The sequence below is a fragment of the Globicephala melas genome, chromosome 2 (genome assembly GCF_963455315.2).
Source record: "Globicephala melas chromosome 2, mGloMel1.2, whole genome shotgun sequence".
Classification (NCBI taxonomy): domain Eukaryota; kingdom Metazoa; phylum Chordata; class Mammalia; order Artiodactyla; family Delphinidae; genus Globicephala; species Globicephala melas.
This window is the reverse complement of record NC_083315.2, coordinates 18,419,212-18,436,631: the sequence shown is the minus strand read 5'-3', so window position 1 is coordinate 18,436,631 and position 17,420 is coordinate 18,419,212. Positions and strand designations below refer to the sequence as shown.

General features: G+C 44.9%; 1 protein-coding gene across 1 annotated transcript in view; it reads right to left on the bottom strand.

Moving 5' to 3' along the window:
- CCNY (cyclin Y) overlaps positions 1-17,420 on the bottom strand; it is a 127,930-nt gene that overhangs the window by 32,901 nt on the left and 77,609 nt on the right. Inside the window, exon 2 of the mRNA XM_030837024.3 lies at positions 488-562. Within this exon, the coding sequence (XP_030692884.1) occupies positions 488-562 (75 nt within the window). The remainder of the gene's footprint in view (positions 1-487; positions 563-17,420) is intronic.

Genomic DNA, 17,420 nt, shown 5'->3' with positions numbered 1-17,420 from the left:
GAAAAGAGTGGAAAATCCCCCAGGAGAAATTCCATGCCACAGAACAAACTGGTTAGCAGGAGTCTGACAGAAAGAAAACATCTACCCCTAGTGTACAGGCTCAATTCGGTTCTCAAATGACACAACAGAGACAATGGCGCTTTAATTTAGGGTTATATTATACCTTCTTTTACATACTAATTCTTCTGATCTTTAGAGAATTTATGCAAAGATCAATTTTTAAAGGAAAATTTCTGATTCTCGGGGTAGAAACTACTTAGAACCAATCCAGCTGATTGGCAAAATGAGGACAGTTGCTTCAAACAGTAAATTCTAAAAGCATAACTATAAAATAAAGAAACCCCAAGGAAACCACCACCAAACAATATCCTTAGGGGTCACTAAAGGGGATTCTATTTTTATCCTGGGAAATCAAGACAGGCTAGTTGCCAACGTAAGTCTTCTTTAAAAAAAAAAAGAAAGAAGCATAAATATATCAGTAACCTACCGTCCGTCTGAGATTTACTGAGGAATATTGTGCTGGCCCGAGGATGGTCTGAAGGATTGAATTCCATGTTCAAATCTTTAAAGAAAGAAAAAGAAAATATATGAATATCCATCTGATAACTAAAGGGAGTCAAGATTTTCAATCTTAAATTACTAATACATTCAAGGATTCTGGAAAAAACCAACAGTTACTGTGCTAACAGATTCTTCTAGGTTCAACTGAGAACACTGCTATTTAGAAACTTGAGAAAGTCATACAAAAAATTAGACACTTGGCTGGAGATCTATTAGCCGAAAACTCCATTTTCTTTTTAAAAGTCTGCTCTGCACCCAGGATACTACAGAATAGCAGGACAAAGTCCTAACACGTAATTAAGGAGAGTTATGTGCTACAACTGACTCATCTAAACCCCCAGTTAAGCGAGTGATATTTCCTTGTTAAAGTGACTAAAACAGAATACCTCAGCCAAATCAGCATCTACACACTCTGCTTAATCAAGACTGTCCTTTTCTGAAAACTTAATCCTTTAGAGCAAAAGCTCAAGTTGGCCATCTGTGGGCATAACCTGGGCCATGAATGTAAGTTTTGTTTGACTCATTCATTTTCTTTCCTTTGTAAAAAATTTGAGCCAATAGATAATGATTTTTACATTTCAAACACAGACCACAAAGGAAAAAAGAAGGTCTGTGTTTCCAGCTCCTCTTGAGAAATCAGATCATTGGCAACACCAGGCCCCACCACAGCAGTCACAACTGACAGGACCTGAGACCCCAGCGCCCCCAAGCACCCAGTCCTCACCCTCTGCCTCACTTCGTACCCCTTCTTCCCCCACTGGCAAATGGCTCTGTAATCCTGCCTTAGAACAGTCTCCAAGGGCTACAGGCTTGTCAGTCCAGTATAAACAATTAGAATCCGATCACAGAAGAGTTCTTCCAATTAAAACAAAAACAAAAAGATTCCACAGGGAAAGAATGGCTAAGCAAAACAAAAGAATAAAGTTAGAGGAGGGAAGAGAGAAGATCAAAAATAATGGAGGGACTTCCCTGGTGGCGCAGTGGTTAAGAAGCCGCCTGCCAATGCAGGGGACACAGGTTCACGCCCTGGTCTGGGAAGATCCCACATGCTGCAGAGCAACTAAGCCCCTGTGCCACAACTACTAAACCTGCGCTCTAGAGCCCACGAGCCACAACTGCTGAGCCCACGTGCCGCAACTACTGAAGCCCATGTGCCTAGAGCCCGTGCTCTGCAACAAGAGAAGCCACCGCAATGAGAAGACCGCGCACCGCAACAAAGAGTAGCCCCTGCTCACCGCAACTAGAGAAATGCCCATGCGCAGCAACAAAGACCCAACACAGCCAAAAATAAATAAATAAATGAATAAATAAATTAAAAAAACAAAAAAAAAACCGGAAAGTCAGAATGGTCTTCAAATCAGCTTCCAACATCAGAATGAAAACTATTTTGAGTTCCATTACTTCAGTAAATTTGCAAAGAAATCTAATCAACACCAATAAAACCAGATGGTATCTATCCTTAGTTTAATAGCTAATCCAGTCAAAGATAAAAGGAAAGAAAAAACAAGGATGGCCACATGTATCCAGGAGGCAACACCTGTCACAGAGACCCCTCGGCAGACCTCTGAGGTGAGGCCTCTTCCTACATCAGCCGATGGCTCGTTGCACTACAGCTGCTCACCTCCCGCTGGGGGCTTGAGGAAAGCGACATCTGAATCGCAAACGCTATCTTTATTATCTGGTCCTTCTTCTGTAACAAGTATTAAAGTTATATATAGTGGTTTCACAGCTGAAGGCATTAAGGGATTCTGATGGAAGGAGAAAGACAGAGGAAACAATTTTTCAAACTTGCTTCCATTTGTACTAGATAAAGTTAGGCCAGAAATTTCTGGTAAAAATGAGTCTGTGAGGAGCCTGACCAGAATGCTCGCTTATGTCCCGGGTGGTTTCCTGAATGGGTGACAGGCCAGGTATCATTTCTACCCATTCAATGATACAGAGCAAGTCAGGAAGAGTTCAGAGGAGCCTTCAAGCTCTGGGCTTGACGTGATGTCACAGATGAGGCGAGTGAGGCCAAGAGAGCTAAGTGTCGAGCGGGGTGATAACAGAACGTGGGTTGGGAGCTGTGGTCTCCAGCGGCAAGTCCAGAGTTTCCCCACCGTCCCTGTTAGGCCAGACCTTGCTCAGATCCCCAGTGCCCCAAAAGGACTGGAGCCTGGAACAGGAGGGAGGTAGAGGCTGATGCGGAAGGAAATCCAGAAGCCCCTAAAGCTGGCTTCCAAGTTCTCCCTGGAATTTAAGTTTTAGGATCTAGATCCTAGATGAGATAACCAGGAAGTTTCCACAAAGAGAAAAATCAAGGACTTGTTTCTGGACACAGGGCAATGCAATGTTGCTGAGGGAAACAGATCATCAGTTAAATTTTATGTGAAAGCACATCCAAATGTTTACACTTGTTAGGGGGCAACATCTCATGAGCTGCCAGGACATTACTTACAAAAGGATTTAACAGCAAGTTGGTGTGCATTTTCTCCAATCCTAAGCAGATTCATATTCCATAACTGTGGCGTGCACAGTAAACCCTACGCCCAGGTGCAAGCCAACAGGCCAAGTTCCCAAGCTCGTGCAGGCCAGGCCTGAAGGGACAGAGTGCTCGGGGCGCCCTTGCTGTGAAGGAGGGCCAGCCACAGAGGCCGATTACCTAGCCTGACTTAAATATGCAAAATGGCACCAAACAAAGGTACAAGGAACTGCCAGGTGTTTCCTAAGACAGGGAGCAGCCCCAGACCTTGAAGAGAATACAGAAAGTTATTCACAGTGTGTGCTTTGGCAAGGGAACTCCAACTTTGGGGGGAACAAAAATGGGAAAAGGCAGCCTTCTCACAAGCCAAGCAAAATAAACCTGCTGTGTCACTCAAACTTACACTCCGAAGTCATGATAAACCGCTACTTTAGCCATGAAGAAATAAGTCCCCACGCTGCAGTCAGGGATCGGGCACAACAAACTAAACTGGAGCACATTCCGAGGAAGGCGACGCTCCCCGTTGGCTCAGGGATGCTTCTGAATTGCAAGAATTAAAAAGAAGAAATTCACAGGCTATTGTGCTTAAAATTAGAGATTATGGATGAAATAAAGCACTCTGCTACAGTCGGTTCTGACAGTATAGTACCTATTTTGAAGTCACCACCATGTCAAGTACTCCTCCGCCCCCCAAGTCCCTCCTGGAGACTCCCAGTGCCCCAGCTCTCCCCCAGACGGGCCTTTCCAGAGCACACACAGCTCCCACCTGCCCCCATCGAGCTCCTGAAGTACCTGAGTACTAACCCACCCAGAAGAGGAGTAACTTATAAATTTTAAATATTTACTTGGCTGGGACTTCCCTGGTGGTACAGTGGTTGGGAATCCACCTGCCAGTGCAGGGGACATGTGTTCGAGCCCTGGCCCGGGAAGACCCCACATGCCGCGGAGCTACTAAGCCCGTGCGCCACAAACCTACTGAGACTGTGCTCTAGAGCCCGCGAGCCACAACTACTGAAGCCCGCGCGCCTAGAGCCCGTGCTCTGCAACAAAAGAAGCCCCTGCTCTCCTCAACTAGAGAAAGCCTGCACGCAGCAACGAAGACCCGACGCAGTCAAAAACAAATAAGTAAATATTTACTTGGCTGTGTGCCATTTCAGTGTCGTATGAACAGACGTCACTGCCCTTACTGAAGAGTGAATCCCCATCCCTGAAAGACCCCGAGATGAGCTGGGTGGTGACACACATGGGGGCCAACAGCTCTGTAGGAAGGTCAGCACAGCCTACAGGATGACTTACAATTTAGTCACCACTAGTGCACAGGACCAGCTAGTGAACAATGAGGAAAGAAGATTCTGACCAAATCCTGCGAGAAAGAGAGTAGTGTGCTTAAAACAAAAGCACTCAGGGCTTCCCTAGTGGCGCAGTGGTTGAGAATCTGCCTGCTAATGCAGGGTACACGGGTTCGAGCCCTGGTCCGGGAGGATCCCACATGCCGCGGAGCAACTAGGCCCGTGAGCCACAACTACTGAGCCTACGCGTCTGGAGCCTGTGCTCCGCAACAAGAGAGGCTGCGATAGTGAGAGGCCCGCGCACCGTGATGAAGAGTGGCCCCCACCTGCCACAACTAGAGAAAGCCCTCGCACAGAAACGAAGGCCCAACACAGCAAAAATAATTAATTAATAAACTCCTACCCCCAACATCTAAAAAACAAAACAAAACAAAAAAGCTCTCAAACAAAGCAATGGACTCTAAGAGTCAAAAATTTTACACTGCTTTTTTTTTCCCCCTGGCAAGGCTATACAGTTGAATTCGGTTAAACTGAACTCTACGCCAGGCATTGTGTTCAGTCCTGCTGATACCAAAGACTACTTTGGCGTGGTAACCATGTCTGTGTCTTTACCTTTCCAGTTCTCCACACAAACTATCTCATGGTCATCAGAATGCATTCTTCATTTTCAAAGGGCTATAGTCAATTAATGGTGAGACAAAACATGTATTTAGATGCCTTCATAATGCATCACATGTTATTTCTGTCTCAGAGATGCCTTCATAATTAACTGTGGAGGGGTAAATGAGCATCCTATTAGATACCACGAATATCACCACTGGGGGGTGGTCAAGGCCAGTCCAACCTGCCACACTTTTCACTCATTCAACAAACCATCACTGAGCATCTTCTGGGTACCAGGTACTGCTGAGTTCCACATCCTGAAGGTACAGAATTGAACAAAACAGATCAAGTCCCTGATCTAGTAGAGTATCCTTCTAAGCTGAAGGTGAGAAGTACCAGTAAAGAAAACAACAAGGATGGAAGACCATCAAGAATATAAATTCTAAAACCCACATCCGGAAAGCTGAAAGCTGAAAGCTGACAATCCTGGAGTTCTAGGAATCATTCATTCCCCAAGGAGAAGCTCAAATGGTGGAGTAAAAGTAACACGTTTTATAATGTGGAAGATCTAGATGTGATAAGATATATATATATGTGATATGTGATAAGATATGTGATAAGATATATATAAGATCTGCTAGCTCTATGGCCTCGGGCAAACTGCCATCCTATTCCAGGTTTCATTCCCTCAGCTATAAAGCAGGTGAGTAACACCTTACCCGGAGGAGTGCTGTGAGAATAGCAGTTATGCAACAAAAAGCAATAAGCAGGACTCGCGCCACAAAATAGGAGCCCCATAAACAATGCTATTAAAATTTTAGGGTACTGATAAACAGTGTGCCCCAGCATCTGGCTCAGTGCTGAAGACACACGTCAAACCTGGAGACAGTTAAATGTGTTAAACCTCCGTCATCCAATCTCTGCTCCCTAAGGGGTCCTGACGTTCACAACTTCGGCATTCCCTGCTGGTGACAGAGGTCCTCCTACCTCTTACAATGACAAGATGATCCATCATGACAAGATAAACCAGCCTCTGAGGCGGGGGTACTTCAGCGAGAAAAGGCAGTTTTAGGAAATGTGACAGAATTCCTAGGGTTGACTTCAACCTAATGCTTAGGAAGCAGTTTGGAACCACTTCTTTATGCTGATGATACTTACTAAGACACATGTCAAATTAAAATACTAACAGAACATTCTAAGACTCTATTGCCAGACTATCAGGTGATAACAGAAATACTCAGTCACACTGCTTTCAGTCCATGTTTCAGCTAAGTAAAAGGCATGATAGGATTCCTTTAGTCAAAAGTGAAAATAAATCTAACAGCTGGGAACCTAGTGTAATTAACAATGCAGTCAGCCCTCCATGTCTGCACCCATGGGTTCAACCAACCTTTGGTCAAAAATAGTTGGAAAAAAAAATTCCAGAAAGTTCCAAAAAGCAAAACTTGAATTTGCCACACATAGGCAACTTCTTGTATAACATTTATATTGCATATTTACAATTAGTTATATAAAATTTAACATAGTATTAGGTATTGTAAGTAATCTAGAGAAGACAAAGTATACAGGAGGATGTGGTAGGTTACATGCAAATACTATGCCATTTTATATAAGGGACTTGAGCGTCCATGGATTTTGGAACCGATTCCCAGTGAATACCAAGGGATGACTATATTCTCCCATGCCACATAATGTAGTTTTTTCTGTCCTTTCCACAGATGTCACACCATTGTTCATCTCAGCTTCTAAAACAGCACCAATGCTATAAAAGATCCGTGTGATAAAATAATGCCTAAGATAAGTGGGAGTCATAATCCATCACTGATGGTTTGGAAATTTAGAAAAAAGGAAAACAGAACAGTGCAGCAAGGCCTAAACTGTGCTGGGTCTAATTTGGATAGACGAGGAAACATAAAAGACAACCTTTGGGGGTTCCCTGGTGGTGCAGTGGTTGAGAGTCCGCCTGCCGATGCAGGGGACACGGGTTCGTGCCCCGGTCCGGGAGGATCCCACATGCCGCTGAGCGGCTGGGCCCGTAAGCCATGGCTGCTGAGCCTGCGCGTCCGGAGCCTGTGCTCCGCAACGGGAGAGGCCACAGCAGTGAGAGGACCGCGTACCGCAAAAGGAAAAAAAAAAAAAAAAAAAAAACAACCTGGGGCTTCCCTGGTGGCACAGTGGTTAAGAATCCGTCTGCCAATGCAGGGGACACGGGTTCAAGCCCTGGTCCGGGAAGATCCCACATGCCGTGGAGCAACTAAGCCCGTGCGCCACAACTACTGAGCCCGCGTGCCTAGAGCCCGTGCTCTGCAACGAGAAGCCACCGCAATGAGAAGCCTGCGCACCGCAACGAAGAGTAGCCTCTGCTTGCCTCAACTAGAGAAAGCCCACATGCAGCAACAAAGACCCAAGGCAGCCAAAAATAAAATAAATACATTTATTTAAAAAAAAAAACAACCTGCAAAATCAGAGACTTCCTACCTCCTACCTCCTTTCTCTGCATTGCCAGCCCCAGATTGATCACTGTTCCAACAAATCATCCAAAAGATGGGCTGTTCACTTCGGCCTCGACAATCAGTGAGTAGAGCCCAAAGGATTCAAGGATCCTGTGATCCCTTGATAGTTTGGGGAACTCCGTGGTAGAAAGTCAACTTAGATTCGAAGGCCAACTGTGGTCAGCTAACAATCCCAAACTTAATCTTAAGATGATTCCATCAGGTCTGTTTCCTATCTGTAGACAAATATTTGACATGGTCATAATCTCAAACTTTTAATTTCAATTTTAGGTAGTCATATTGCTAAATGTGACTAGGGTCTGCAAAGCAATGATGAAAAATCAACAAATAACGCCTGTTGATTTTAAATGAGATTGGCTTACTTTTATTTTTTAGTCACTATTGACCCACTGCCTGAAAATCAGGGATTATCTCCATTCGTTAGGGCCAATGAGACCAAAATACAGAGCTTGGCCCCCTGGTTTGCTCCATGCAGTCGCCACCAGGCAAGCCCCAAACCCAGGCGCCCACATCAGCATCCCTGTTTATAACTTCTGTAGCTGGTGCCGTGGCAGCAAACTGCTGTTACTACAATTCCAGTTAATTCCAAAGCCATCTTTTGTACCCCCGCCCCCGCCACCGACTTCACGTTTATTCTTTACGATTCTTTACGATTATTCTAACACACTCAGACTGGGTTATTTTCCATTCTCACTCTCCACGTTGATCCGTGAGTACATGTCCCGGGGTGCACCCCTTTCAGCCTGGGTCTGCGCCGGGACGTATGTGTCTCTGTGTGCACCTCTCTGTGAACACACATCTGACTCCCATTCAGGTGCTCTCTGTCTGTCTCTCCATCTCCCTCTTTCCAACCTGTCTCTCAGTCTCTCTTCTACTCACTCTTTTTCTCTCCCCATATGTTTCCTCTGTCCGTCCCTCACCCTCTCTCCAGTCTTTCCACTGTCTCTTTCAAATATTCTGCGTTAACATGAACCAAAGGAGAGAAAGATCCTAACGTTGAAGATTGTTAAACGTTAAGACAGATTGTTCCACCAATGCAGCAGACTAGATGACCTAAAAGCTCTCACACTACAAGCACTTAGAAATGTGAGATAAAACATAAGACATCCATTTAAAAGCCTAGAGTGTGTAGCTAGGGAAATGGCCGGAGGCTCTAACCAAAAAGAGAACTGGAGTCTTCCGGCAGAACAAAGGCTTCCCAGCTTTGTGAGCTGGGTCTTGGGCTTCAACCAAGGTGACCACACGTCTTGGTTCACATCTATTACCCTGGTATAATTACTAATTCTATCCTCTTTACTTACAATGTCTTGATTTGGAAGTCACCTTGTTTTAATGTCCTGCAGGATAGGATATAAGCCAGTAGAGTGGATACAAGTTAGAAAAGATGCTTTTATATATGTCTGGAACCCTCGAAGAGCTACAATTACAACAAAAACTGAATTAGAAAAAAAAAGTTATCTATGAACCCAGATGAGAAAGGAGCTGGGCCTCAGTGGGAGAAATGTCTCCCAGCACCCCAGTAACTGGTAACCACAGGTCTGTCTGTATCTCTAACATGGTTCTGGAGTTCCCCTCTACTCTGCATGTGTAGTGCAGGGAACCCTGTGACAAGAAATTTACACCAAACTGGTCACATGCCAGTGAGATCCCTGGGTGCCTGGCAGAAGTAACTGCAAACCGCTCTGGAGAAGCCTGTGTCCCTGAACCCCGCCAGACGATGCCCTCTGAAGACAGGCTCACCATCCCAAACGGCAAGACACAGAGGAAACGATCCATCACAAGCAAGGGTCAAGAGACACAACAAATGGCGAGACTGGCCCTAGAGAACCTGCGGTAACAGAGCTGGCTACAGACCATAAAATAAGCGTACATTGCAGTATTTAAAGTCCAGCAGAGAACAAGATAAAAAATGTACAGTTGAAAACTAGAAGACTGAATTCTGGTGAGCAAATCATGTCACTTCTCTGAGTCTCAATAAATAAGGATGATGGTAACAGGAACGCTCTGACAGGCCACTGGGTCCTGTGATGATCAGAGACAGTACACGGTAAAGCCAGTAGGATCCGGGGGCCCCACCTAAAGGCTGAGTGGGGTCTTCATCCCCTCCAGTCAGTACCAACTGAGGACAGGAACCCTGTGTACAAAGTCCAAATGCTCAACAATAATTAACAAACAAGCTGAATAATGGAAATACATAAAAGAATGATCAAGTGAAGTAGCTCTTTTCAGCTTTTTTAAAAAGGAAAGAAAAAGGAAAAGAAAAACTGGCAAGGACCAAGCATCAACTCATATGTAGATTAATTCAAAAAGAATCTCCTAGCAACCAGATCCTCCTGAGGCATGAATTAGCGCTATCACTGAAACAGGAAAAACATCACTTGGAACGTTGATATTTTAGTATCAGGCAAATAACTAGGTCTAGTATGGGCAACACTGATAAAATTGGCTATTGCAGACAATTAAAAAGTGTCCAAAATGACACCCTGAAAGCTAGTAGAGACATCTGAGTCCCCGTTATTACTTTATTCAACAGTTGACAAATCTTTATATTGAGAATCAACTCGACGTGTGCAAGAAATACAATGCGAAAGCCCCTGCGGCCCCCCAGTGTTTAGATCTGGGGGTGGGGGAAGCAGACAGGCTGGGGCAGTGACAAGTGTTCTGCTAGGGGCAGTGCCATGGAGAGCCCAAGAGAGAGCTGAGGCTGCTGGGAAGCAAGTTACATTGCGTGTAGAGTGAGGGGTGGGGGGAGAGGGGGGCGCTGGGGATAAAAACATACACGCACAAAGAACATTCAGCCCACAAAAAAGGTTTACTTATGCATTTTAGAAGCAGGCGGGATCGAATAACATCAGGGACAAAGTTACTAATGTTGAGATTTCCCATTAACAAATCAGACATTATTTCCTCTTTCAAACACAAAACCACTGAAAGCCCATACTTGCCACAAAGAACACAGAACACAAGCAAGAGGGTGGCAAGAGATCCTCAGATCAAATTCTCACCAAGTAACACCAAGTGTTCCCCCAAAGGCAGCCACCACCAGCCATGTAAATGAGGGTTACACCCGAAGCAGATGAAGAAAGTGCTAAAAACAGAAATCACAGCTATGTAAATCAGGAATTATCTGAAAGCACTTAAAGAAACTAAATAAAACAAATAAAAAACTAAAACAAGATTATAAAAGGATATCACACCAAAGACAGGAAAATAGAAGATACAATTCAGGAGACATACAGTGGAACCTACGTGTGAGAAAACCTGTTGGGTGGGTGACACACCAGGATGTGGGCACCAGGGTGCAGCACCCCAGGACTGTCAGAGGGGAGAGGAACGACCTGGCCCCTACTTGAGTCAGACAGCACAACAGAACGGATGACAGAGGAAGAGCAACTCCACCTCTGTTACAGCCACTTCTATCCCGCAGGATCTGAAGATTGTTTTCTCCGTCCCAATGTGTCATCTAGAGCACTTCTATGATTCCTGGCGGTCAAATTCATAGTCACGTCTGCAAGTGAGATCATCACCCATCGGTATTTTCCTCACTTTCAGACCTGATATATAGCTTATATTTTAGGAAGAAAAGGTTAAATCTAGAATTTACCTCCTACCTCAACCTACAACTACAACCTGCCTTTTGAACATCCCGATTCTGGGGGAAATAGAAAGAAAGGGAATACTGTGGCCTCTGAGGGTCACCTCAGACACAAGGAAATGGGATGCATAACTAACGATAAAATCTGAGATGCAACTGCCAAGGCAGAGTCGTTCTGCATTTAATCAAGTCTGTCAAGCTTCAGAGGGATGGATAACAGGCAGCCAGATGGACAAGATCTGCATTCAGAAAAGCCGCACCGGAAGATCCAAATGAATGTGCCTCAGAATCCTGCCATCAGACCTCCTGCCTGGTTTAATAAAACTTGAATTTAAACAATCACAAAACCAAAAAGGTTTAAACAATCCATTTCGTTTCTAAAGCTGAATCAATACTAAGGCAGTGAGCCCAGCATGAGAGAAGCTCGGTGCTAACTCTCTTCTGCTCCATTTGAGTGCTCAGCCCTGCTGCACATCTGGCTCCGGTCCAGGCTGCACAGAGACACGGAGAGGACGGGAACGCACATGTCTTCCTTCCAAAACTATCTGGCGAATGGTGAATGCAACTTTACAACCCTGAGCACGTGCTGAGTGCAAGCATACACACGCCAGGGTACACGACAACCCTTACTCCTCTGCAAAACCTGAGACACCTAGCCAAGGAGGACATGCAGTCAAGGACCTACCTAGTCTGCCATTAAAACGGTCACCATGACTGCAAAAGAGAAATGAGGCAGATGTACTCAGGTTCCCTGGCTTGTTAATCTAGTAAACAGTGTTCAATAAGATGGCACAAAGCCAGGGGCTCAGTACTAATCCTGGACCCTCTCCTCTCAAGACCTGGTGAGAGACCAGAGGGAGGGAGCCAGGCACTGCCGCTGAGCTCCAGGCTCCAGGGCCTGCCCAACGTCCTCAGGCCCAAGTGGAGGAGTAGAGGAGTAGAGGCAGCGGCCCGGGTGCTGGGCCTCCTCTCTGTGCTGGCAGCTCAGCGGCGACCCCATGGGGAGCACAGTGGGAGCAGGCCCTCTGGTAGGTTCCTTGTGATGGAGAAGAGGAGGGGAGAATGCCACATATATTCCATTTTTTCCTACCACAATCTACCAGGTTTGCTGAAATTTGATTTTTTAAAAATATTTATTTGGTTCGTCGGGTCTTAGTCTTTAGTTGCGGCATGCAAACTCTTAGTTGTGGCATGTGGGATGTAGTTCCCTGACCGGGGACTGAACCCAGGCCCCCTGCGCTGGGAACGCAGAGTCTTAGCCACTGGGCCACCAAGGAAGTCCCGTGAAATTTGGTTTTTAAGCCAATACTTTTCTCAGCATTCCAAGAAATCCATGGATCAATAAATATATCCTTGCTTTCTATTTTTGAATTTCAGTCAGCCAATGTCACTATGTTGAAAATAGGAAACGTCACTTGTCTGCATGATTCAATGAACTGTCCTTTGAGAAGAGAAAAATACTACCAGGGATTAGCTTGGATTTCAGTGATGCCTTCACCTGGTGGGGGGAAGAGGTATTTTCTTCCATAATTAGAATGTCCAAGAGAGTTCACTGAAATGTCATCCTGCCATGGTTACTATATCCAATGGAAGGGGAGAGTCTGCAGCTACATCAGGCCCTTTGAAACCCTTGGGTAAAAGAGTCACCAGTATCATCCTTCTGAGGAGTTAAGAGTGATGCAAGGTTGTGTGTAAGTCACTGCCAGCCTCTTCCTCACAGCGCCCAGTGGCCCGCCTCTGATCCCAGCAGGCTCGAGGTGCACAGCACCCCTCCCTCCATCCGGCCAGCAAGCAAAGGGCAAGGTTGTGAGGGGTTGAGAGAGGCGGGCAGACTGGCATCTCCAGCCGACCCTCCTCCAGGCCGCTGTGCAGATGTCCTGTGCAGGCTGCTGTGCAGACGTCCTTCAGTCTTGGGATTCTACCCTAGTGAGAGGATCTCACATGCAGACAAGGCTTTAAGCCCGAAGATGTTCATTACTGCATTATGTATAATAGGAAAAAGAAAACTGTAAATAACCTAAATGTTCGGTAATAAGGGACTGAATAGCTAGGTGGCAAATTTACTATAAGGAAAAATGTGTAGCTATTAAAATAATAATAAATAAATATTTATAAAAAGCTCACACATTTGTAATTGGGGAAATACTTCTATTTATCACGCTAAGTGAAAAGGAAGATACAAAATTTTGTACACAGTGTCACCACAATTATATGCTATACAGGTTTGGGTTTTATTGTTTTGGTGGTGGTGGTTTCATTTTAAATAAATTCAGCTTTTAAAAGTACTAGAAGAAACTACACAAAAATGTTCACAGTACTTCTTTTGTATAAGGCAAGCACAGGAGCTTCTTCTCTCTCTCTCTCTTTTTTTTTTTAAACTCTTCTATATGTTCCAGTTTTTCTCTGTGGGCATATTTATTTTGCACATTCAAAATGGAGAGAGTGTTAGAGCTTCTCTTTCTAAGTATACCAGTGCTACAGAGTTTTCAATCCTACCATTAAATTTCCAACCTCAAAACGTATGGACACCAAGGAGGGAAAGGGGGGAAAGGGTGGGTAGGGTGGGATGAACTGAGAAATTGGGACTGACATATATACACTAATATGTATAAAATAGATAACTAATGAGAACCTGCTGTATAGCACAAGGAACACTACTTCACTTGGCTGTACTGTAGAAACACAACTTTGTAAAACAACTATACCCCAATTAAAAAAAAAATTTCCAACCTCAAAGAACAAAGAAATTTACTCTAAAATGGTGGAAACTTCAGCAGTCATTTAGATGGAAAAGAGAGTTGATAGAACTTCATACCATGAAATGGGAAGACAAACATTAAAAATTAAACAAGTAAAGATTATACTTATTTACTGCTGAATAGGAATATTGTTTCATTCCAGATAAGCAAGGTTATGCTTGGTTTAAGGAAGACCAATACTACTGCAGAGCTGATACAAACTATAGGGCTATTTTGGTATCTGAGAAGGAGGGGAAAAGTCTGCATGTCATTTCTCATTTCAGCAGCATTTAACCTAAAGGTATATGCAGAGACAAACAGACTGTCTCAGTCATAGAACAAATTAATAATCACACAAGTCGCTCTGATCACTCTGAGCCTCAAATGTGGACTGCAGTACAAACTGTTCTCAGAGGCCACTTTCAACATCACTGCCAACAGCTGCACCTTCAATATGCAAAATCATTATTTACCATCTTTTCTCTTGACACTCAACAAGACAAGTTCTATCCTATTCTTTCACCTGTCCCCTATATAAATTAATTCTTGTAGGAACACAGAAATTATTAAACTAATGAATAAGACAAAGTATCAGTCTACTCTTGAGATACATTACTATTCGAACTATTAAAGAATTAAAAAGGGAAGACAGTATCTTATTAAACACTGCACTGTAATACAGAGCTGAAATAAAACTATCAAAATGAGTGAAAGAGAGTGGCAGAGGGCACTGCACCCAAGTTGCCGTGGGATGGACACAGGTGTTCCAGAGGGCGATGCCTGCCTGCTGGGGGTGAGGGTGGGGAGGGGAAGGTGTGCACTGACCGCTCCCCTGCCCAGGCCATCCTCAGGTGAGTCAGTAGCGACTCAGGCCTGTGCTTGGGGAGTGCATGGCCCTGGGTAACAGGTCCAGCCCTGGGCTGACCCAAGATCTATGAGGGACAGGCCTCAGGAAGCCCCTGGGTGTGCCCGTGTCTGCTCTCAACTCATACCATAAAATGTCATTTCTAAAACCTAACCACCTCCACAGAGTGCCTTTCAGAAGGGACCCTACGAGGGGCCAACAAAAGTGGAAGCCAATCAAACACAACCTGCCAGACAAGTACTCTTCCATTTGTTCAGCACAGCCTTATTACCCTGGCTGCGCTCTGATATCAAAAACATCTTAGACTAATCTGATTTTCTAGTTAGTTTAAGAAGAAATGGAGGGCTTCCCTGGTGGCGCAGTGGTTAAGAATCCACCTGCCAATTCAGGGGACACGGGTTGGAGCCCTGGTCCGGGAAGATCCCACATGCCGTGGAGCAACTAAGCCCGTGCGCCACAACTGCTGAGCCTGCGCTCTAGAGCCCGCAAGCCACAACTACTGAGCCCGCGAGCCACAACTACCGAAGCCCGCACACCTAGAGCCTGTGCTCCGCAACAAGAGAAGCCACTGCAGTGAGAAGCCCGCGCACCGCAACGAAGAGTAGCCCCCGCTCGCCACAACTAGAGAAAGCCCGCACACAGCAATGAGGACCCAACACAGCCAAAAATAAATAAAATAAAATAAAATAAATTTATCATAAAAACAACAAGAAATGGAAAATTACCAACTCATTCTGAATCTAAGGCTCTTGGTAACAGTTACAATTTCCCAAGCACACACACAAAAAGCTGAGAATACAGCCAGCTCTGAGCCTACCAAGCAAAACCACTATGCCCAGGCAGCTAAGCCACCTGTGAAGCAGCAAATCACTCTTCTTTCCTTCTCTCAAATTCATTCTTGTTTAGAGCAGGAGAAGTAGGGGGAGAAGATTACTTCACAATGTATATAAACACACAAGCTAATTCTGGGTCTTCTTTAAGCCGTTATCAGTAGCACCTCCTACATATTACACTCTTTTAGAAAATACTAATTAGCAGGAAGTATAAAATGTTATTTGATATAAACGTGCAGTAAATAGGTAAATTTTTTAAAAACAAAGAACCTGCAGATCATAATTACAAGAATCATCTTAAATAAATAAATGGAATGGGGTTAATTTTAAAACCAAAGGATTTTATAGCTGAGACGCCCCACCCCTGCCACCATCTTTTTAAACAAAGGAGAAGAGGCCCGGAGGAAGTCTCTCTCCAAGGTCACAGCAAGTGAGGACTAGCGTGCAGACCCCAAGCCCGATGCTCTCTCACACTAGGCTCCCTTCAGCAGCAGAATCTGCTTTAGACAAGAAATTCGACCCTGTGCATTTATTAGTGCCATTCTCCAAAGCAAAGGACAGAGAGAAAAGGAAGAAAATTAAGGAGGATGAACTTCCACTATATTTAAAATAGACATCTCTTACTAAGAAATACCGATTTATAAAATGCAAAAAATAAACAAGAAACCTCCCAGTAATACCTCCTGACAGCTCCATCTCCAGTATGCAGGATTTAAAGAGGCAGCTCTGAAGCCCCGGACCCCTGACAAGATACCCTCCCCAAGATCCCGCAACCCCAGCGCCACCATCTTCCACAGAAAAATCCCTCCACTCCTGTTTGCTTGCCTCAGTCAACTCAGGAAGCCTGCAGCTCCCAGGCCGCCCTAACTATCCCCTCTCAGCCCCAGAAGGCCCCACACCACCGCCACTGTCTGGCAGCTCCCAACTCCCAAAACACACGTCCTTCCTCAGCAAAATGCCCTGTGTGTGCTCCCACACCTCCCCGCTCTGAGCACCACGTCCCTACACTGTCGGGGGTCTTCTCTGGAGCCTCGCTGTCCCCTTCGAAACCAATTCCTTCTCCCCTCTGGCCCTACCCAGCACCCCCAGCTGCCCTCTCTCCCTGGGTACTTCACCATAATATCTAGGGATTTCAACATCTAGCTAAGCGAACCTTCTACTCCCTTGACCTCCTGTCCTCTGTGACCTTGTCCTCACCTGACCCTGGGCTCCTGTCCCCATGGTTACCCACCCCAGACCTGTGGTCACTAGTAACAACACTCCTTGATCTCAAGGCCAAGCAGCCGACTCCACCCACTGCCTCCCACCTTCCCAGCTAACTCCCTCTGCCACACCAACCCCTTCACCTCTCAACACATCAAGACCATATGCACTATCTTGAGAACGAAAAATGGAGCCGGAGGAATCAGGCTCCCTGACTTCAGACTATACTACAAAGCTACAGTAATCAAGACAGTATGGTACTGGCACAAAAACAGAAAGATAGATCAATGGAACAGGATAGAAAGCCCAGAGATAAACCCACACACATATGGTCACCTTATCTTTGATAAAGGAGGCAAGACTATACAGTGGAGAAAAGACAGCCTCTTCAATAAGTGGTGCTGGGAAAACTGGACAGGTACATGTAAAAGTATGAAATTAGAACACTGCCTAACACCATACACAAAAATAAACTCAAAATGGATTAAAGACCTAAATGTAAGGCCAGACACTCTAAAACTCTTAGAGGAAAACACAGGAAGAACACTCTATGACATAAATCACAGCAAGAACCTTTATGACCCACCTCGTAGAGAAATGGAAATAAAAAAAAAAATAAACAAATGGGACCTAATGAAACTTCAAAGCTTTTGCACAGCAAAGGAAACCACAAACAAGACCAAAAGACAACCCTCAGAATGGGAGAAAATATTTGCAAATGAAGCAACTGACAAAGGATTAACCTCCAAAATTTATAAG